This window comes from Bos grunniens, chromosome 1, assembly GCF_055505025.1.
Source record: "Bos grunniens cultivar Pamir isolate PY7600 chromosome 1, Bosgru_T2T1.0, whole genome shotgun sequence".
Lineage (NCBI taxonomy): Eukaryota > Metazoa > Chordata > Mammalia > Artiodactyla > Bovidae > Bos > Bos grunniens.
The window spans coordinates 21990529-22014639 of record NC_141165.1 but is presented as its reverse complement, the minus strand read 5'-3'; the positions used below and the strand labels follow the sequence as shown (position 1 = coordinate 22014639).

The 24111-nt window shown below is 40.7% G+C and overlaps 1 protein-coding gene across 1 annotated transcript in view; it reads right to left on the bottom strand.

Annotated features, from left to right (window-relative positions):
* SRPRB (SRP receptor subunit beta) overlaps positions 1-17502 on the bottom strand; it is a 40412-nt gene extending 22910 nt beyond the window's left edge. The window contains exons 1-4 of the mRNA XM_086316072.1: positions 17316-17502; positions 16601-16695; positions 15691-15768; positions 11483-11565 (exon numbers count right to left, since the gene is read on the bottom strand). Of these exons, the coding sequence (XP_086172198.1) occupies positions 11483-11565; positions 15691-15768; positions 16601-16695; positions 17316-17469 (410 nt within the window). The 5' untranslated portion in view covers positions 17470-17502. The remainder of the gene's footprint in view (positions 1-11482; positions 11566-15690; positions 15769-16600; positions 16696-17315) is intronic.
* Positions 17503-24111: the final 6609 nt, after the last annotated feature.

The following is a 24111-nucleotide window of genomic DNA, read 5'->3' as shown; positions in this document are numbered from 1 at the left end:
TGTTATATGCAGAATACATCATATGAAATGCCAGGCTGGATGAAGCACAAGCTAAAATCAAGATTGCCAAGAATAATATGAATAACCTCAGATAGGCAGATGACACCACCCTTATGGCAGAAAGTGAAGAACTAAAGAGCCTCTTGATGAAAGTGAAACAGGAGAGTGAAAAAGCTGGCTTAAAACTCAACATTCAAAAAACAAAGATCATGGTATCCAGTCCCATCACTTCATGGCAAATAAATGGGGAAAGAATGGAAACCTTAACAGACTTTATTTTGGGGGGCTCCAAAATCACTGCAGATGGTGACTGCAGCCATGAAATTAAAAAACACTTGCTCCTTGGAAGAAAAGCTATGACCAACCTAGACAGCATATTAAAAAGCAGAGACATTACTTTGCCAACAAAGGTCCGACTAGTCAAAGCCATGATTTTTCCAGTAGCCATGTATGGATGTGAGAGTTGGATCATAAAGAAAGCTGAGCACTGAAGAATTGATGCTTTTGAACTGTGGTGTTGGAGAAGACTCTTGAGAGGCCCTTGGACTATAAGGAGATCAGATTAGTCAATCCTAAAGAAATCAGTCCCGAATATTCACTGGAAGGACTGATGCTAAACCTGAAACTCCAATACTCTGGCCACCTGATGCAAAGAACGGACTCCTTGGAAAAGACCCTGATGCTGGGGAAGACTGAAGGCATGAGGAGAAGGGGATGACAGAGGAAGAGATGGTTGGATGGGCATCACTGACTCAATGGACATGAGTTTGAGCAAGCTCCAGGAGTTGGTGATGGACAGGTAAGCCTGGCTTGCTGCAGTCCATGGGGTTGCAAAGAGTCAGACACGAATGAGCAACTGAATTGAACTGAACTAATGGATGGAGGTGGCAACCCACTCCAGTGTTCTTGCCTGGAGAATCCCAGGGACAGGGGAGCCTGGTCGGCTGCCGTCTATGGGGTTACACAGAGTCGGATACGACTGAAGCGACTTAGCAGCAGCAGCAGCAGCAATGGAACAGATAAGCAGAGACTTCTACAGCTAAAAAGGATATAGTAAACTACAAAATAAAGGTAAAAATATCTTACTATATGCAAGGTGAAAAGACCTGGAAGGTATGACAGAGAAGAGATAAGAAGAGCAGAAAAGATGTGGCTTAATGATGCTAATGAGAGTTCTAGAAGAAACTGAGTAGAAACAGAACTACCTGAAAAGATACTGCTGAGAATTTTCCAGAACTGAAGATGCAAATATTTCAACTAAAATAGTACACTTGAATTCCTACCTCAATAAAGCTAAATCATCCCTGAACAGAAGAATAATCTACCCCTCAACACAGGATAAAAATAAGATTCTATATTATGAAATGACAAGTAGATTGAGCAGTGCTTTCTAATCTACAACAATAGATACTTGAAGTCAGGAGTAATGTCTTCAGTGTGAAAACAGAGCTAAGAAAATTATTCAAAAATGAAGGCCAATGAAAAAAGTTTCAAATGAACAAAAATGAGAAATTTTATCTCTTGTTCACCATTCTGCAAACATATCTAAAAGAAATATGTGAAAGAAAATTGAATCAAAAGGAAAGAGTAAGAGGCAAAATGCAATGGACTGAAAAAAAATCCATAAACATCCTAGTAATTCTAGGCAGTCACTGAATGGAGGAGAAAAAAAATCACTGTTGGGGGCTAAAAAAAAAAGGAAAGAAAATTAAAATGAAAGATGTAAGGAAGATCAAAGTAAGGTATTTTAAGATTCAGTTAAAGAAACTAGTATTATTGATTTTTAACTTTTGTTAAGTGGTCAGTGTTTAAAAAAAGAAGTGTAGAGGATAACAATGAAAAATAACAACATAGTTTCAAATCAGTTGAGGGAGAAAAATGAGATGATTAGGGAAACCTGATCATCAGGTATGATTAAAAACTCAGAAGGTACAATTAAAAAACAAGAAATCACAGATCAATATATGATACCTATCCTTGAACAGCATGGGGTTTAGGAGCCTGACCTTCTAATCAAAAATCTGTGTATAACTTCAGCTGGCCCTCCATATCTGAGGTTTGACACTGGTTGATTCAAAGCAACCACAGATTGGGTGGTACATATTAAGTGAAAAAATTCCTCCTAAAAGCAGATGCACATAATTAAAACCCATTTTGTTCAAGGGTTCATTGCAGGATCTTTTGAATTTGTATTTATTGTGATTATGATTTGAGCTCATTTGTATCTTCATACTTTGAATGTTTTAGTAACCCAAAATACTTGGATCAAAGAGTAATTATAATTACACTGTGAAATGTAAAAAATTTGTAGCTGAAAGTGAGAAAAGAATTTTTAATTAAAATTTTAATTTTAAAACCCAATTACAGTAAAATTTACCAGTTCTAGATTTGTATCAATTGTTTGAGGAATAAAAAAAAATGTATCACACACCTTCCAGTTTCCAGTCTGGGATGAAAGAAGCTGAAAGTCACCACTGCATTCTAAGAAGTAAAGAGCTAACCAGACTGGAAAATCCACAGCACTTAAGTTCATCAGAGAAGTGAGGTTACAGGGCAAAGCACTGCCCCTCAAACTGGAGAAAACAACATATATACACGGAAAAGTACAACTTACTGGAGTATAAACTCATGAGCACAAATCTCTGTGGCACCTAGTGTGAAAACCTGATCCGTAACTGATGAATTGCTAGAAGGTCAGCATGAACAAGTCGGAGTTATAAAACCCCAAGGAGACCCACACTTTTGTAAATTTTACCTCCAGAAGCTTGACTAGGTTCTTGTGGTATATAGTAGAGAAAAATCCCCTCATGCTTCTGGCAGGGGGAAGGGAAAAGAAATCATTTTGAAATATGCCAGACCTTGATGAGGTCTTGGAGAAGGAAATGGCAATGCACTCCAGTATTCCCGCCTGGGAAATCCCATGGACAGAGGAGCTTGGTGGGCTACAATCCATGGGGTCACAGAGAGTTGGATAAGATGACTAAACAACAACTACAAATGAAGTCTACTCTCAGGAGAAACTATTTAACCAGAGCCTAATTTGCTGGGATTTTATAAGAGCCTAACTGACCTGCAGAAAGGGAAATATCCAACTCCACACAGCTCTAGCATTCCAAGTGGGAGAAGAAAAATACCCATCTCCCGCCTACACTACCAATCCTATCCCATTTAAGGGGGCTGCTGCTAAGTCGCTTCAGTCGTGTCCCCGTAGACGGCAGCCCACCAGGCTCCGCCGTCCCTGGGATTCTCCAGGCAGGAACACTGGAGTGGGTTGCCATTTCCTTCTCCAATGCATGACAGTGAAAAGTGAAAGTGAAGTCGCTCAGTCGTGTCCAGCTCTTAGCGACCCCATGGACTGCAGCCTACCAGGCTCCTCCATCCACGGGATTTTCTAGGCAAGAGCACTGGACTGGGCTGCCATTGCCTTCTCTGATTTAAGGGGGCAATGGGAATCAATTGAGAATCAAGTGTAAAGCTCACAGTCCAGATACAGGCCCATTAAGACTAAGATCTAGTCAAAGGACGCTTTCTTTACTCTCACACCTCACCACGTTACTAATGGCAGTTCTTACCCAGTTTACTGCATGTCTATCAAGAAAAATTACATGACACACTAAAAAGTAAAAAAGTTTGAAGAGAAGGGGCAAGCAACAGAACTTGACTCAGATATGGAAGACACGTTGGAATTGTCAGACCAGGAATTTAAAATAATTGTGACTGTGGTGCTAAGTGTTCTAGAAGATAAAGAAGACAACATGCAAAAACAGATGGGAAACCTAAGGAGAGAGATGAAATTCAAAAAAATAACTAAAAAGAAATGCTACACAGCGTCCCTAGTGGCTCAGTGGTAAAGAAGCCACCTGCCATGCAGGAGTCATGGGTTCAAACCCTAGTCTGGGAAGATCCCATATGCAGCAGAGCAATTGAGCTGGCCCAAAACAACTACCAAGCCTGTGCAGAATAGGGGAGCTGCACCTATTGAGCCCACATGCCACAACTACTGAGCCCACAGGACGTAACTACTGAAGCCCATGTGCCTAGAGCCTGTGCTCTGCAACAAGAGAAACCACCAAAGGCCCGTGCACCACAGCTAGAGAGGAGCCCTGCTCGCCGCAACTAGCGAAAAACCTGTGCAGCAATAAAGACCCAGCACAGCCGTAAAAAAGTAAAATTATATATAAAAACAGAAATGATACAGATCAAAAGTAAACTAACAAATGAAGAACACCTCTGATGAAACTGTTAGTAGACTGCATACAACTGAAGGAAAGAACCTCTAGCTTCAGATATCTCAATAGAAGCCTCCAAAACTGAAAAGCAAAGAAGACAAAGACTTAAAAAACCAGAAGAGAATACCTGAGAACTGTGGGAGAACTACAAAAAGTGTAACATATATGTACAGGCAATTTCAGAAAGAGAGGAAAGAGAAAAAAGAAGAAATATATAAAACAATATTGGCTGAAAACTTCCCCAAATTAATGTCAGACACCAAACCACAGATCGACAAAAACCACAGGAAGCTCCGGAAACACCAAGCAGGATTAATATCAAAGGACTATAGCTAGCCGTACCATTTTTAAACTACAGAAAATGAAAGATAAAATAAAAAAATCTCAAAATAAGCCAGAAGGGAAAAGACATTATGTATAGATGAGCAATATAAGAATTATATCCAATTTCTCAGATACCATGCAAGCAAGAAGCAAGTGAAGAGAAATATTTAAGTGTTAAAAGAAAAATCCCCAAACCTACAATTGTATACCCTGTGATGTTGATAACACTGAATGCATTTATTAGAAGAGAAGAAAGACCTAAAATCAATAATCTAAGCTTCCATCTTAGGAAGCTAGAAAAATAGAGCAATTTAAAGTAAATAGAAAAAAGAATAAAAGAGCAGAAATCAATGAAATTGAAAATAGGACATAAATGGAGAACGTCAACAAAACCAAAAGCTGGTCCTTGAAAAGATCAATAAAATCTATAAACTTGTAGAGTGAAGAGGAACTAAAAAGCCTCTTGATGAAAGTCAAAGTGGAGAGTGAAAAAGTTGGCTTAAAGCTCAACATTCAGAAAACGAAGATCATGGCATCTGGTCCCATCACTTCATGGGAAATAGATGGGGAAACAGTGGAAACAGTGTCAGACTTTATTTTTCTGGGCTCCAAAATCACTGCAGATGGTTACTGCAGCCATGAAATTAAAAGACACTTATTCCTTGGAAGGAAAGTTATGACCAACCTAGATAGCATATTCAAAAGCAGAGACATTACTTTGCCAACAAAGGTCTGTCTAGTCAAGGCTATGGTTTTTCCAGTGGTCATGTATGGATGTGAGAGTTGGACTGTGAAGAAGGCTGAGCGCCAAAGAATTGATGCTTTTGAATTGTGGTGTTGGAGAAGACTCTTGAGAGTCCCTTGGACTGCAAGGAGATCCAACCAGTCCATCCTGAAGGAGATCAGCCCTGGGATTTCTTTGGAAGGAATGATGCTGAAGCTGAAACTCCAGTACTTTGGGCACCTCATGCGAAGAGCTGACTCATTGGAAAAGACTCTGATGCTGGGAGGGGTTGGGGGCAGGAGGAGAAGGGGATGAAAGAGGATGAGATGGCTGGATGGCATCACTGACTCGATGGATGTGAGTCTGAGTGAACTCCAGGAGTTGGTGATGGACAGGGAGGCCTGGCGTGCTGCGATTCATGGGGTCGCAAAGAGTTAGACACGACTGAGCAAATAATCTGATCTGATCTGAGCCAGTCTAACTAAGAAAAAGAGAGGACACAAAATGGACGTGAAAAGAATAATCAAGGAATATTATAAATAACTCTATGCCTACAAATTTGATAAGCTAGGTGAAATGGTCCAATGCCTTGAAAGATACAATCTGCCAAAACTCATATAAGAAACAGACAATCTGAATAGCCCTGTATCTATTAAAGAAACTGAATCAAAAATTAAAAACCTTCCAAAACAGAAAGCACTAGGCACAAGCGGGATCACTAGTGAATTCTACCAAATATTTAAGGACATTTATACAATGTTATTGTGTCAAATATATTCAATTTAAAAAATTAAGGAAGAAAACATACAAATTCTTTACAATTTCTTTCAGAAAATAGAAACAAGGAATATTTTCTTGTTTATTCTATGAGGTCAGAATTACTTTAAAATACAAACCAAGACATTACGAGAAAACTATACACAAATATCTTTCATGAAAGTGAAAGTGAGAGTTGCTCAGTCATGTCCAACTCTTTGCGACCCCATGGACTATACAGTCCATGATTCTCCAGGCCAGAATACTGGAGTGGGTAGCCTTTTCCTTCTCCAGGGGACCTTTCCAACCCAGGGATTGAACCCAGGTCTCCCACATTGCAGGTGGATTCTTTATCAGCTGAGCCACAAGGGAAGTCCAAGAATACTGGAGTGGGTAGCCTATCTCTTCTCCAGCAGATCTTCCCGACCCAGCAATCGAATCACGGTCTCCTGCATTGTAGGCGGATTCTTTACGAACTGAGCTATTAGGGAAGCCCATCTTTCATGAACATATATGTAAAAATCCTCAAGAAAATACTGGCAAATCAAATCCAACAATTTATAAGAATTATACACCATGATAAACGGGTTTTGGACCCAATATCAATGTGGTGGATGGAGATTTCCCCTACCACCAAGCAATTCTCTTGACACCAGCTGGGTGTCCTACAACTCAACTCAATTCTGATACCTGGAGATAGCATCAGGTTCCACAGGCTAAGGGCTCAGTGCCACAAGACTGACTCCACTACAGATGCCAATCACAAGTCCAGGTTTCTACCTGTGCTTCTGAGTAACGGGCTACAGATTGGAAGGTCTCACAATTCCTTCCTTTGGTTTGGTTAGTTTGGTAGAAAGGACCTAAGAAGCCAGTCAAAAGTCAATGTTGTTAACCTGTACTTCTGACTAACTGGCTATAAATCAGAGGTTCCCATGACCCCCTTCTTAGATTCAATTAATTTGTTAGAGCAGCTCACAGATGGAGAAGGAAATGGCAACCCACTCCAGTATTCTTGCCTAGAGAATCCTGTGGACAGAGGAGCCCAGTGGGCTGCTGTCCATTGGGTCGCCTAGAGTCAGACACAACTGAAAGGACTCTGCATGCATGCATGCATTGGAGAAGGAAATGGCAACCCACTCCAGTGTTCTTGCCTGGAGAACCTCAGGGACAGAGGAGCCTGGTGGGCTGCTGTCTATGTGGTCACACAGAGTCAGACACGACTGAAGCAACGCAGCAGCAGCAGCTCACAGAACTCAGGAAGTTCATTTACTCACTAAATTACCAGTTAATTGCAAAATTATTAAAGGATATCAATCAACAGCCAGATGAAGAGACACATATGGCAAGTTCCTGAACAAAGGAGCTTCTATCCCCACGGAGTTTGGGCCTTGCAGGGTGGTACGTGGAAGCATTCTGATTCCCCAACACGGAAGCCCTACAAATCTCATCCTTTGGTGGTTTTACAGAGGGCATAATAAATACAGGCATGACTGACTGAACAACTGACCACAATTCAACCTCCAGTCTCTCTCCTCTCCCTTCCCTGGATGGGAATGAAAAGTTCTCACTCACATGGTTGGTTTTCTTGGCACCCAGCCCCCATCCAAAACTCACCTCAATAACATAACAAAAGACAACTTTATCATTCTCATCACTTAGGAAATTCCAAGGATTTTAGGAGCTCTGCTCCAGAAATAGGGACAAAGATCAAATACATACTTCTCATTATAAATCACAGTATCAAAACAACCAAGTGGTATGCAAGGCTGATTCAACATTCAAAAGTCAATTCACATAATCACATCAATAAACTAAAAGAGAAAACTCACATGATCATATCAACAGATCCAAAAAAGCATTTGACAAAATTTAACAAACATTCATGATATAAAAACTCCTAGTAAACTTAGAAGGGAAGTTCCCCAACATGATAAAGAATATCTACAAAAATCATAGAGCTAATATATTTAATGGTAGAAAAAATTGAAGATTTCCTGCTAACACTAGGAACACAGCAAAGATGTCCCAATCTCACCACTGGTTTTGCAGCATCATACTAAAATTTCAAGCTAATTCATTAGGACAAGAAAAGGTATATGAGAAAGGAAGAAATAAAATGTCTGTGTTCTCACATGAACTGGCTGTCTATGTAGAAGATCTGAAAATGATCAACCAAAAAGCTTAGGAACTAATACACACAATTATAGCAGAATTGCTATACAAGGTTGATACACAAGTGAATTGCTTACCCAAATATCAGGAATGAACAAATGAAATTTAATACTAAAAACACACTATCACTTACATTAGCATCCTACAACATGAAAGAGATACAAATACATACGAGATCTACATGAGAACTATAAAACTCTGATCCACAAAACTGAAGTAGAACTAAGAAAATGGATAGGGAAGCTAAGTAGTGTCAAGAGGTCAGTTCTCCCCAACTTGATTTATAGATTCAATGCAACCCCAATCAAAATCTCAGCAACTAAGCTTGTGGATACTAACAAAATGATTCTAAAGTTTATACGGAGAGGCAAAAGATCCAGAATAGCCAAGAGAATCCTGAAGAAGAACAAAGTTGGAGAGCTGACATTACCAACGTACTGTGAAACCATAGTAATGAAGACAGCATGGTACTGATGAGAGAATAGATCAACAGAACAGAACAGAGTCCAGAAAGAGACCCTCATCTATACAGTCAAGTGATCTTTGACAGAGGAACAAAGGCAACAAATGAAGAAAAGATAGTGTTTTCAACACATAGTGCTGGAAGAGACAGCTACTCACACACACAAAATAAATTTAGATACAGAACTTATACTTTTCACAAAAATTAGCTTGAAATGGCGGAGAAGGCAATGGCACCCCACCCCAGTACTCTTGCCTGGAAAATCCCATGGATGGAGGAGCCTGGAAGGCTGCAGTCCATGGGGTCGCTAAGAGTCGGACACGACTGAATGACTTCACTTTGACTTTTCACTTTCATGCATTGGAGAAGGAAACGTCAACCCACTCCAGTGTTCTTGCCTGGAGAATCCCAGGGACCGGGGAGCCTGATGGGCTGCCGTCTATGGGGTCGCACAGAGTCGGACACGACTGAAGCGACTTAGCAGTAGCAGTAGCAACAGCTTAAAATGGATCACATACTTAAATGTAAACCAAAACTATAAAACTCCACACTGGAGAAAACCAGTGTTGAAACACCAGTGTAAAAAGCATTAGATGATCAGAATTTCTGGAACTCAACAGTAAGAAAACAAACAACCCAATTTAAAAAGTGGGTCAAAGATCTTTACAGACACCTCACCAAACAAGATTTAAAACAGCAAATTTATTTGTAAACAGCAAATCAGTATACGAAAAGATGCTCCATATCCTATGTCATTGCTGCTGCTAAGTCACTTCAGTCATGTCGGACTCTATGCGACCCCATGGACGGCAGCCCACCAGGCTCCCCTGTCCCTGGGATTCTCCAGGCAAGAACACTGGAGTGGGTTGCCATTTCCTTCTCCGGTGCATGAAAATGAAAAGTGAAAGTGAAGTCGCTCAGTCGTGTCCGACTCTTCTCGACCCCATGGTCTGCAGCCTACCAGGCTTGTCTGTCCATGGGATTTTCCAGGCAAGAGTACTGGAGTGGGGTACCATTGCCTTCTCCGATCCTATGTCATTAGGGAAATGCAAATTAAAACAACAATTAGGTACAACTGAACTCCGGGAGTTTGTGATGGACAGGGAGGCCTGGCGTGCTGCAATTCATGGGGTTGCAAAGAGTCGGACACGACTGAGTGACTGAACTGAACTGAACTGACTGATATACCCATTTAGAATAGTCAAAATCCAGAACACTGACACCACTAAATCCTGGTGAGGACGCACATCAGCTGGAACACTCATTCATCACTGGTGGGAATGCAAAATGGCACGGCCACTTTGGAAGACAGTGTGGGAATTTCTCACAAAACTAAACATATTCTTACTATATGATTCTGCAATTGTGCTCCTTGATATTTACCCAGAAATGTATATTCACACAAAATCAGCTTTATTCACTGTCAAAGCTTGGAAACAACCACAGTGCCCTTCAATAGATGAATGAATAAACTGTGGTAAACCCAGACAATACATGTTATTCTGCACCACAAAGAAATAAGCTATCAAACAGTGAAAAGACATGGAAGAGACTTGATCACATTTTACTAAGTGAAAGAAGCCAACATGAAAAGGCAACATACTGTATGTTTCCAACTATTTGAAATTCTAAAGAAAGCAAAACTATGGAAACAGTAAAAAGATGAGTGGTTGTCAGGGGTTAGGGGAGACAGGGATGAACTGGCAGAGGACAGAGGATTTCCAGGGCAGTGACACTACTCTCTGATACTATAATGGAGAATACGTATCACTCTACATTTGTTCAAACTCCTAGAACGTATAACACCAACAGTGAACCCTAATGTAAAATACAGACGGTGTGGTTTTGATATGTCAATGTAGGTACATCATTTGTAACAAATGGGTGAACATTTGTAATTTCACTAGGTGAAGGATGCTGATAATAGGCGAAGGATGCTAGGTGTAGGGGTTGGGTTATATGGGAAATCTCTGTACCTTCTGCTCAATTTTGCTGTGAACCTGAAATTCTCTAAAAAATAGGTTTAAAAAAAAAAAATCAAGTAACAATCTCAATTTTGACAGACTGCTCATCATCACCACCTTGTGGGCAAGGAAGCAACGACAAAATATATGACATTTTCAAAAATAAGGAAATTTTCACTTATTCCATCAAAACAAAGCTTCCATCAATTAGAAGACATTATTTCAGGTTTGACTAAGAAAGAAAATACTGCCAACTGAACTATGATACCATCAACTGTTAGTGGCATTCCAATGTCATAGATTTTAAAAATCAATGAAATGTAGTATTCTGATTTTCTTCAAGTTTCTATCAGTGTTGGAGACTAAATAAGAACAAAGCATTTAAACTGAAACAAAAGAAATTTAGGAAATAAGAGACAGTAACACTAGGACAATACTAAAAGAAATATGAAAATATTCTTCCATACTTTTCAACCATCGATTTTAGGTAATTTAAGGATAGAAATATATAATGTTGGATTTTAATATCTTCTAGGATTCCATCTAGCTTTTAAATTCTTTTTCAGATTTTAATAGTTCTACACATTATTAAATTTGTCCTCAGAGTAAATGAAAAATTTACTGACACGATAAAAGGGGTAAATACTTTCTGAACCTCCTGAGAAATACTTTCAAACATTAATATAATCCAAGTGAAGGCAGGCTTGCAGCCCAGAAATGCTGACCCCAGGGTGCATGCTCTTCGCACTCCAGGACACCAGGCTGCTGCCTCCAGCATACCACAAGGGCAAACTACATGGCTGGCCTTGAGACACAGATTTCAGACAAGCCCATCCCACTTCCAACATACCTGGCTGAAGCCTTAAATCGCTCCAAGAACTGAAGTCTCAGGCTCTCATGTCCAGGGAGGTCAATCAAGGTCAGGTTAGTGCCCTAAGGACAGCAGCAGTAATATTAATGTTTTGGTACTGATTCACATTCACAACATAAATTTTTCACAACATATCTCAGGTATGTGAATGGTACCGAATTAATTAATCAAAAATGTCAATGCAATTGATTAATGAATCAAATGTTCACAGAGCATCCTCTATAAACCACAGAAGGCTGTGGAAAATGTAAAATTACAACTCTGATAAATGTTCTAAGGGTATGTGAGAGACTTGACCCTGTATGGGGAAGTCAGGAAGGTCCATCTGGAGCTGGGGAAATATACCAGTATGAATAAAAGCAAAAACATGTGAAAAACAGTAACAAACACTCACAAGCTAAAGAATGTGATAGAAGAACCTATACTTTATCAGATAGCATGTTACAGGACATCCAACCTTTATAAAAACAAAACACCTTTTTATATTTCTACTGCAATCTAATTTTAAAATATATGTCCACCAGACACACCATTTTTTTGTTCTGTTAATACTTTGTGTCAATTGTTGATTCAGGTGACAATCACTGAACAAGGCAGAGTTGTGCCCCACTGAGCAGACTGACTATTGCCCACTTACATGCTACTCATTCTAAGCTTTCATTCTTGAGCTCAAGTTCAAGGCAGATGAGGCCATCCTCAATGCTAAGATTTGAGTATAGCCCTGGTACATGTATCAGACCAATGGATCATTTCTCAGATGTTCCTACATTCTCTACAGTGAGCCTCAACCACTATTTAGGAGGAAGGAGTCAGCATTATGCATAGATTTGACATAATTACTGCTAAATACATTGTGACTTGTAATTTAGCCTGTGTGATCTTTTATAGGTAATATACAAAGTATGTAAGACTTTTTTTTGTTTTTTTTAATACCAGTAAGTCTAGGGACCTCGGGTTGGACCCACTATCACACTGCATAATCAGTATCACATCACATACTTTCAATATAAACAATCCATAAGATATATTACTCAGTTATAAAAAAAGAACAAAATAATGTCATTTGCAGCAACATGGATGGACCTAGAGATTGTCATACTAAGTGAAGTAAGTCAGATACAGAAAGACAAGTATCATGATATTGCTTATATATGAAATCTAAAAAGAGGGTAGAAATAAACTTATTTAAAATACTGAAGTAGAATCACGATGTAGAAAGCAAACTTATGGTTACCAGGGGATAATGGGGGGATAGGAAAAAACTGGGAGACTGGGATTGACATACACACACTACTATATGTAAAATTGATAACTAGTCAGAACCTGCTGTATAGCACAGGGAATCCTACTCGATACTCTGTAATGACCGATATGGGAAAAGAATCTAAAAATAAAAACAAGAAGAGTGGCTATATGTATATGTACAACTGATTCACTTTACTACACCTGAAATAACACAACATTGTAAATCAAGTATAAAAGTGAAAGTGAAAGTCGCTCAGTTGTGTCCGACTCTGCGACCCCATGGACTATAGTCCATGGAATTCCCTAGGCCAGAATACTGGAGTGGGTAGCCTTTCCCTTTTCCAGGGGATCTTCCCAACTTCACCTGGAGTGAACCCAGGTGTCCCACATGGCAGGTGGATTCTTTACCAGCTGAGCCACGAGGGAAACCCAAGAATACTGGAGTGGGTAGCTGATCCCTTCTCCAGCTATCTTCCCAACCCAGGAATCGAACCAGGGTCTCCTCCACTGCAGGCGGATTCTTTATGAACTGAGCTAACAGGGAAGCCCTGATATCAAGTATACTCCAATAAAAAATTTTTTAACAATCTCCCAATATTGGAGACTAGGGAAATCAGAGGTAGCAATTAACAAAAATATCAGTTAAGAATTCTCAATGGGTAACTGAAAACATTTTTATTGTGTAATAATAAATATAGAAATGTCCAAAAAAAAGTTGTCAGAAAATAGTCAAACGCACTGTCTATGTTCATGTCAAGTTCCCATCAACAGTAATTTCATTTGTATTTGTGTAATAGAGACTCTTGAGAGTCCCCTGGACTGCAAGGAGATCCAACCAGTCCATTCTGAAGGAGATCAGCCCTGGGATTTCTTTGGAAGGAATGATGCTAAAGCTGAAACTCCAGTACTTTGGCCACCTCATGTGAAAAGCTGACTCATTGGAAAAGACTCTGATGCTGGGAGGGGTTGGGGGCAGGAGGAGAAGGGGACGACAGAGGATGAAATGGCTGGATGGCATCACTGACTCGATGGACGTGAGTCTGAGTGATGGAGTTGGTGATGGACAGGGAGGCCTGGCGTGCTGCGATTCATGGGGTCGCAAAGAGTCAGACACGACTGAGCGACTGAACTGAATAGAGCATCAAACAATTCTGACTATTTAAAAAAATAAAAAGTGTGAATTCAAAAGGTTAAAAAAAAAAAGACATACATTACTATTTTGAGAGACAAGATCTAAAACTGGGAACCCTGGGTACAGGGATACAGTACCAGTGCGTGGAAAAACTGTCTTCCACGGAACCGGTCCCTGGTACCAAAAAGGTTGGGGACTGCTGATCTAAAACATAAAAGGGGTGGGAAAAGAAGTTAAAAAGAAGAATGCTTTACATATTCAATAGAAACATGCAACTCTCATATGTAATGTTAAGTTTTCTGATAGTCATATTAAAAAAAGTAAAAAGAAACAGGTAAATTTTTAATAATATATATTATATAATCTAATATATCTAAATTATCTTTTTAAACATATAATAAAAAAATCAAAAAATTGATATTTTACATTCTTTTTTTTTTTTTTTTTTGATATTTTACATTCTTTCTTTCATCCCAAGTCTTCAAGATTGGGTGTATATTTTATACTTAACAGCAGCCCTCAATTTGGACTAGTCACATTTCAGATGTTCATTAACAGCAGCCACAAACAGCCAATGGCTACTGTGTTGGAAAGCACAGGTCTAAACCATACCCTGGAATACTCTACTTAAAATATCTAGTACATGTGTCCTAAGAATTAAAGCTGTCTCAGATCTTAAATTTCAAAATCTGAATCCTTGAGAATTTAAAAAGGTCTGAGTTAGAAACACTGTCATTACTGAAAAAAGAAAAAATATCTGTAAGACATTTAAAAGGATGTCTCTTTATCTTTGATCACTCACTAAATACTTATTAAGCAGTAAAATCAGCTTGGCAGTCACTGTCTACATTCTAGAGACATACAGGTACATAAAAAGTCCTCCTCATGATTTCTTCTTGGTATTTCTTAAATATACTCATACACACTCTTTAAGATTTCCACTGCAACTCCATTTGTAAAAGCAAGACTGTAATAACAAAAAACCTAAATGTGTATTAATAGGGCTCTTATTAAATAAAAACTCAACATGAACTGAAATTAAAAAGTAAGTTTTCCGATCAATCTGCTTTCACTTTCAACTATGATTATGATTTACTTTTCCATGTGTACCTACAAGATTTTTCTGTCATGTCTCATAAGTAAAGGCTTTAAGAAAGAAAAAAAAAAGTGTATGGTAGTCACATAACGGAATACTCACAATATTCAGCTCCTAAATTAACCAGGTAGTACTATGTATGGAAACGAGAAAGAAAAAAATGAAAACAAACCCAAGCTGTATCAATTATACTGTTCAATTTTTAAAAAGGGAGGGGTGGAACAGAGTGTTATAAAAGAAAAAAGTAAAGAGGACAGATTTGTTTGGACAGCACTGACCATCTGGAAGGCTACACAGGAAAATGGTAAGTTACTGAAGACTTTTAAGGAGGGACAGGAAAAGCAAAACTACTTTTCACCAAATATCCTTTTAACCTTTTGAATTCTGTCCCATATACATGTACTACAGAAAAAGGCTTAATGCTCACTCTTAAGAACTCAAGGTAAAGCTGGAAAGAAGACACAGAAATATAAGCTAATAAAATGTGATATAACATCAATATGCATATGGTACAACAAAGAAGGGGAGAGCATGATTAAGTTCACTGCTTGGATGATCAAGAGAAGAATCTGTCACATGCACATTATTTATCCATAAAAATAAGCCATGAATGGTACCTATGTCCTCAGACTAATTCACCCTAGAAATGTCTTTTCCTGACACACCAAAGTAAAATAAAACTGTCAGACTTCCCACATTCTAGGAACCTCTTACCCTGTTGTTATTGACTTTGTAGGCAGCAGAGCTGTCAGTGATGGAAGTCTGAGTGTCTCTGTAAAGGCCTGTTAACAACTGTAAAACAAAACAAAACACAATATGTGGGGAGATCCGAGCAAATATATAAATAGCAAACCTAAAGAGTGTAACTCTGCTCTAACTCTCCTAGGCGTAAAGTCAAACAAACAAATGTCGCTTACAATAGCTAAAAATGACCATACTGATTTTTTTTCCCCTTTGCTTGTAGAAAAATCTAATTAACTGCAAACTTCATTCCCTTCTCCTTAATGAGAGGAGGGGGGAAACTATTATTTTTAAACTATTATTTTCAAATAATAGTTTCAAATGCTTAGTGGCCAAATTTACCAACCTTCTCAACATTTACAATCATCAGAAATGATTAGAGATTATATTTCTTTAGTGGAAAGGAAAATAACTTATACTCTCAAAAAGAATAATAATAAAGAGAAAGCCTCTGCTACTCTTTGTAGCAAAAACCAAACATTTAAAAATACTACATAGACTAGAAATAAATATTAGTGAAGTGAAGCCTAAGTAGCCAATAAAAGTTTCTTTGACAAATTCTCAGAATTACACATTGCATACAGATTAATGTCTTCTATCTATCTCTTCAGCTGTTCTGGTATCCTTAACTATGGCATGAAAGTAGTTAGTATATAAAACCCTTAAATGGGATAAAGGCTAAATATGTCGGTATCTGGTACGAGAGAAAAAAATGGCCAAGAAGTTCCAGTTTAAGAGTCTTTTCGTTCTCCCAAGTGAGTCAAAAATTAATTCTCCAATTTGTCAGCAACAGCTTTTTTCCCAAAGTAAACCTAACAGGAATAATACGGTGCCCTAAAATTTCCTATCAAGTGTTAAGAGAGGTATAAATCAAAGCATTTACTCTGACAAAAAGCAATGTTTTCCCGGAATCACAAAGGCCCACAAGAAGAACAGCTCTCTGACTGCTCCTTCTGCTCCGGATGAACTTCCAGAACACTGTGGAATAGAGAAAAACAACCAAAATGACGCCTTGATTATCAACAATACGCATATATGGTTGGGCTGGAAGAAAGTAAGAGGTCTACCATAGCATGCCTTATTTATTTGGAACTTACTTTCACTGTTACTACCACCATTATAATCGTTGTTCTTGAGGACTCCGCTGAATGCCAGCCACCATCAACTGTCAACTTTTCTGCATCCCCTACCCCGCCAGTATACTCAAGTGCAACCTTGCCTTACTAACTCTATATCCCCCGCGTCCAGCTCGCAAACACAGGATGCTCACGCAAACACAGGATGCTCAAACTTGGAGCGAAAACCACTTGAGTATTGGTAGCAAGAGCACTGGAAGGGGAGAACGGGGCGCTCAGGCAGTACAGGAGCTAGCAACCCGTGCCCAAGGACCAGGACGTCACTCTGGGGGTCGCGGGAATTCCCTCTAACGCTGTGCTGTTTCTGCTGCTTCAGGCAGGAGGGCAGGAGTATATAAGCTGTTAGTCTCCCATTCTAGACGCCCCTTAGGTGCCACCTCTGCTCCGCGGTCTACAGAAGCCCAGTCCGAGCTCGATCCCCGCCCGCCCCGCACCCGCCATATCCGCCGGCCACCTCTTTACCTAGCGTCAGCAGCACCGCAAGGAGCGCCACCACGACTGACAGCAGCGTTGGGTCCCTCTGCTGCAACTCCTGCCGCAAAGAGTCCAGGTATGGCTGGAAGGCTCCGCCAGCACCGCCGCCATCGCCCATCCGCCGGGAGTCCGCGGACGCCATGGCTGAGATCACGCTACCCGGCACCGCAAAAGCAACGTGGCCCTGGGCTCTGCGCAGGCCTGCGAAGCGGAGCATCACGGAAGTGGTAGTTTCTAAGCTGTATTTCCTCCTTCGCAGGCCGGTATACCGAAGGTCCTGATGGGAGTTGTAGTTCTCTTGGACACTGTACTCCCAGCGAAAGACTGACTAAGCAGCCAGCCAGAAGGATGAGCGACACACTCATCCTTTAGAATATGAGTCAAATGTCCCTCTCTCTTCATGGTTGTTGACAGAATGGTGGATGAATAAAATGAATGGCTCAAGAAACCTCCCCTGAGGATTTCCAGTCGCTCCCTTCGTGAGGTGAAGTGAATCTTGTGAGGAACTCAAGCATTACACAAACTCAAGCATTACATTCATCGGAATATAAGGTGTGGCACAAGGTGTGACAGAGGGTGTAAGGTGAGGTATGGGGGATGAATAAAGGGGCGCTTAAGCCACATGGGTTCAGAGAAAAGCTACTGGAGGAAAATGACAGGAAGTGAGACTTGAAGGACAAGTTAGCCTCTGCAGGCGTAATAGGAGAAAGGGTGCTCTGTGCAGAAACGAATGGGCAATTCAGTGTACCTGAGTCAGGAAGATCCCCTGGAAAATGAAATGGCAACCCACTCCAATATTCTTGCCTGGGAAATCCCATAGACGTAGGAGCCTGGAGAGCGACAGTCCATGGGGTCTCAAGAGTTAGACACGACTTAGCAACTAAACCACCACTACCACCACCACCACTAAATTGTAAGTCCTGGCTACTTCCCTTAATGTAGAGCTGCCCCTGAGATGAAATACATTAAGGGAAGCAGCCAGGAAAATCAAAGAGAAGGGCTGAGGCTGTTGAAAATTGTCACTCTGCCCTAAGTGACAGCCACTACTTTGCCAGACAGGTATGTGGGACCAAGATGGCCAGTTCTTCAGTTTTTTAAGAGAAGCCAGAAAAATAGGTTTTTAAGGGAAATTTTCCACTTTTAAAATTTCAGCAAGGAATGAAAACTTGTGGCCTAAATAAAACACCTCGTAGAGTTAGAAGTGGCTGGTCTGGAAGCTGCCAGTTTGCAGTCTGTCATTAAGCAGTTGTCATTTCAGCAGAATTGGCAGGAGATGAGCAGGAAATGTTGGCAAAAGCTAGACATGAAGGGACTGGGAGATATACTGAGGAACCTAGATTTTACCTAGATGCAATAAGAAGTTTCAGTTGAGAGTGAAATAGTTTGTTGGCTGATAAGGGAGTACTACGGTTTGAGAGAGAAAAGACAGGCAAGGAGACCAGGTGAAGGCTGTTGCAGTGTTTTGGCAAACAATGCACAGCGTCTGAACCAGGGAAGTGTGGAAAGTGTGGAAAGGAGGGCACAGTTATGAGAGACACTTAGAAGGAAAATATATAGGATTTGGCGATTAATTGTACAAGCTGAATTAAGGAGAAGAAGAGCTAGCAAGACTGCATCTGAAACACTTTGTGTGTATTGCTGGGAAGATCAAAGTGTTCAGCATGAATGAGAGAACTCAGTTGAAGTTCCTTGAAGCCAGGGACAGAGCCAGAATGAAAACTGCCTGTATTTTGGGTACATGGAATTTCCAGTGCCTCTGGGAAGTCTAAAATCATATATCATGCAGGCAATACAGTAAACAAACGTGGAGTGTCAGCAGTAGGTGCCAGATTTTTATTTGGGAGTCATACGTAAACAAGTGGTCATGCAAACTAGTACAACCACTATGGAGAACAGTGTGGAGATTCCTTAAAAAACTGGAAATAGAACTGCCATACGATTCAGCAATCCCACTGCTGGGCGTACACATCGGAGGAAACCAGAACTGAAAGAAACACGTGTACCCCGATGTTCATCACAGCACTGTTTACAATAGCCAGGATGTGGAAGTAACCTAGATGTCCATTGGCAGACGAATAGATAAGAAAGCTGTGGAAAATATACACAGTGGAATATTGCTCAACTATTAAAAAGAATGCATTTGAATCGGTTCTAATGAGGTGGATGAAACTGGAGCCTATTATACAGAGCGAAGTAAGTCAGAAAGAAAAACACCAATACAGTATATTAACGCATACATACGGAATTTAGAAAGATGGTAATGATGACCCTATATGCAAGACAGCAAAAGAGACACAGATGTGAAGAACAGACTTTTGGACTCTTTGGGAGAAGGTGAGGGTGGGATGATTTAAGAGAATAGCATTGAAACATCTAAATTATCATATGTGAAATAGATTGCCAGTCCAGGTTCGATGCATGAGACAGCGTGCTCAGGGCTGCTGCACTGGAATGACCCTGAGGAATGGGATGGGGAGGGAGGTGGGAGAGAGGGTCAGGGTGGGGAACACATGTACACCCATGGCTGATTCATGTGAATGTATGACAAAAACCACCACAATATTGTAATTAGCCTTCAATTAAAATAAATTAAAAAAATTTTTTTAAATAGAAGGAAAAAAAATCGTGGAGAGTGTGAAGAGTGAGGAGGAAAGGGGACACTACAAAGAAGCCTGAGAAGAGAGAGTCAGTGACACAGAAGTAAATCATGTCCTAGAAGTGATCAGCAGCATTCCTGTAACAGATGGTGAGGGCTTGAATGAAAAGTGAGCTCGGGGGAACAAGGAGGGGATGGTAAGGAGGTAAAGATCCTCTTTAACTGCGCACAGTGAGTGCTTGCTTCAATTCAGTTCAGTCACTCAGTCTGTCTGACTCTTTGCAACCCCATGGACTGCAGCACACCAGGCTTCCTGTCCATCACCAACTCCCGGAGTTTACTTAAACTCATGTCCATTGAGTCAGTGATGCCATCCAACCATCTCATCCTCTGTCTTCATCCCTCCTTCAGTCTTTCTCAGCATCAAGGTCTTTTCCAATGAGTCGCATCAGGTGGCCAAAGTATTGGAGTTTCAGCTTCACCATCAGTCTTTCCAATGAATATTCAGGACTGATTTCCTTTAGGATGGACTGGTTGGATCTCCCTGCAGTCCAAGGGACTCTCAAGAGTCTTCTCCAACACCACAGTTCAAAAGCATCAATTCTTGGACACTCAGCTTTCTTTATAGTCCAACTCTCACATCCATATACGACTACTGGAAAAACTATAGCCTTGACTAGACGGACCTTTGTTGGCAAAGTAATGTCTCTGCTTTTTAATATGCTGTCTAGGTTGGTCATAACTTTCCTTCCAAGGAGTAAGCATCTTTTAATTTCATGGCTGCAGTCACCATCTGCAGTGATTTTGAAGCCCCCCAAAATAAAGTCTGTCACTGTTTCCACTGTTTCCCCAGTAAAGACGATAACTGCTCACAATGAGTGCTTGCTAGAGCCAGGCATTTTTCTAAATCCTTTATATTTGTTAATTTGTTTAATCCTCACAATGGCCCACCATCCCAGTTTTCCAGAGGGCAAACTGAGACGGGTTGAGTAACTTATCCATTGATCCCAGGTTGTTGGGCTCCTTTATGCTTCACTATATGCTTTAACACAGTAAAATTCATTTTCCAGGCACATTTCATCAATACAGGGAGGCAATAAGGACTCCAGATTGAGAGAAAATGTTTAGGATGTGAAGTTAAAGTAAGTAATCCAACTAATGTACACACACACACACATATATATATATACACACACAGTGCTTGGTCGCTCAGTCGTGTCCAGCTCTATGCATCCCCATGGACTGTAGCCCGCCAGGCTCCAGGCAAGAATAATGGAGTGGGTTGCCATGCCCTCCTCCAGTGGATCTTCCCAACCCAGGGATTGAACCCGGGTCTCCCACATTGCAGGCAGATTCTTTACCGGCTGAGCCTCTAGGGAAGCCCAAGAATATTGGAGTGGGTAGCCTATCCCTTCTCCAAGGGATCTTTCTGACCCAGGAATCAAACTAGGGTTTCCTGCATTGCAGGCAGATTCTTAACCTGCTGAGTTACCAGGGAATTTTTTTTGGACTCACTAAGGATGTTGGATCTTAGTTCCCTAACCAGGGATGGAACCCATGCCCCCTGCATTGGAAGTGCAGAGTCCTAACCACTGGACTGCCAGAGAAGTCCCCAACTATTTTATTTTAAATTAACATTATGAATTAAAACGATCAGAACCGACAGCAATCTTACTGCATTCTATTCTATTTTCTTTCTTGTGGTCCCTCTCCCTGCTCTGTATTCACCACCCAACACCCAATACACACACACACACCTCCTTTTATTAACAATAACTTCTGTTAGTGACTAAAAATACAGTGAAGGAGGAAGGGCCAGACACAGAGAACACCTACCAGAACTGTCCTCAATGTATAAGGATTTTCAGTCAGAGCATGTGAGTGAACAAGTACCATTTTGGTGGTGCAGTTTGGGAATGAGGAGGCAAGGGTTTGATTCTTTTTTTCCATTTGTTTTCTGGGTATAATGAAAACGGAAGAGATGTGCACACCTTCCACACTTGAGTTAGAAGGTGGGGCTGTCAGTCTCAGTAATGAGAGCAGGAGAGGATGGCATCAGTGGCTCCTTGTCCTGTCACCTCGGGGACTCCGAAGGCTCCTGGGAGCTCTGTGGAGATGGATGTAGAAGGAGGACGTACTGACACTGACTGTCGCTAGCTGAAAGTGTTCTGCTCCCTGATTCTATCAGCAGATGGAGAGTTACAGCAAAACCAGCGGAGACTATTTTTCTTCTCTTTCATCAGTTAAAATGTCTCATTCACTGAATGCACTTTTCCCTCTCCTGTTCCCAGCAGTTCCAAATCACAACGGAACCTATCTCAGACTCAGGACACCAATCATGTGATTCCCCTACTCTGGCTTATCTCCTTAACTCTGTTTCTTTGAAAAAAATAGAGGATTTTTTAAAAGAAAATAATTAAAATGGGACATGTTTTTATATTAAAAACTCAATATAATAATGAAATAATGAAAGATCAAAGAAGAAAACCAGGAATCACCTTAATTGTTATATCAATAGTATCTGGTGAACATGATTTCAGACATTTCTCTGTACAGATAAACTGACAAGAAGGCAATCTAGAGTAAATAATAAACAACAGAACAAAGTTATTTTTAGAGACTATAATATACATTACTGTGTTCACAGTCTCTAGAACAGTGCCTGGTACATGGTAGGTACTCAGTGCGTTGTTGATAAAATTAGATTTGTTGATTCACTGGAGTAAGACAGACTACATGCCAGAGAAATGGTTGGGACATCTCAACAAACAAAGGATAAGAAAGAATTATTATAGGATTTGGGGTGAGGGTGGAGCTTAGGTGAATATTACATAAGGCAGTGTTGTTAGGCTCAAAGCAAAGCACGGCTGTGTATAAAAAGGTGAACCTCAGGTCTGGACTGCAAAGTAGACCCAAGGTCTGTTTCTTTGGATACCAGAAAGTTGAGAACTGTGGACCATTGTGTTTAGAAACCCCCTACCTGTAGCTCTGTCCCTGACTGTAAAGTGAAACTGTGGTAGGAGTTAGGAAACAAAGGGGCAAACTTGGAGAGTTGTTTAGGAGGCAAAATCAACAGAACTTGCTGACATTAGATGTAGAATGAAGTAGAATACTGAATTGAAATTTGGCTCCTCAGTTTATGACTCCTGTGAGTGGGTAGCAGACCCTGTCTTTATGAAGTGTATGGGAACAAGAGCTGGCTTAGGGAAGTAGGGGAGGGAAGGAGTAAAATGATCACCTCCCTTTTTATTTGTTGGGCTTCTGGTTGCTGTGAGAACTTTACAGTACAGATCCACAGGCAGGAGGAGGTGCGCATGTGAGATGCTGCAGGCAGGGGTCAGAACTACAGATATAGATGCCTGGGAGTCATTCTCGCTGCTTAGAGAGGGCCTAGAAAGTAGAAAGAGCACTGGATGAAGAGAAGAGCCCCAGGAAGACGACCCTACATTTCAGAACTGGTAGGATAAGCCCACAATAAGACCACAAAAGGACAGAGAGGTGGGAACCAAAGTCGAGGGCTCCCATATCAGAGAAGCTAGGAAAGGGTTCCAAGGAAGAATGAGTGGTCATCTGTATCAAGTTAGTAAACAGACTCAAGGATAGAAGAACTAATTGGCTTTCACAGCTGGCAGGTGGGCAGTGACCTTGACCAGAGTAGCTTCAGGCACATGGGTGGAACAGAAGACTGATTTCTCTGTGTTCAGTCATTAATAAGAATCTACCTTTCAGGAGCTCCACTAAGAGTGGGAGGAGACAGGGCAGTGACTGCCATGAGAGTTGGGGTCAAGGGACGATTTTTAGCAAGATGAGGTTCCAGTGATTCACTTTTGCAAGCAGTAAGACTTGGAACCTCAAGTATACCTGATGAAATGTATTAAAAATATTTTAAACTATGTAAATCATCTATATTATTTTTCTGTACTGCCTTGAGCACTCTATGTCAATATTTACTCTGCATCCTCCTTCCTGCCCTTTCCCCACCAACACACACACACACACACACGTACACACCTGATTCAATCAAGCCTTGTACACTTGATTTTATTAAAATGACCATGCAGACCCCTTTTAGAAAGAATTCCTACTTGGACTGTACCCAGGAACTGTGGCTGTGGGAAAGAGCAAATGAATCTTGAGCTCTGAAGGAAGGGCTAGTTGCAGACCAAGCATTAAGGGGGGAAAATGAAG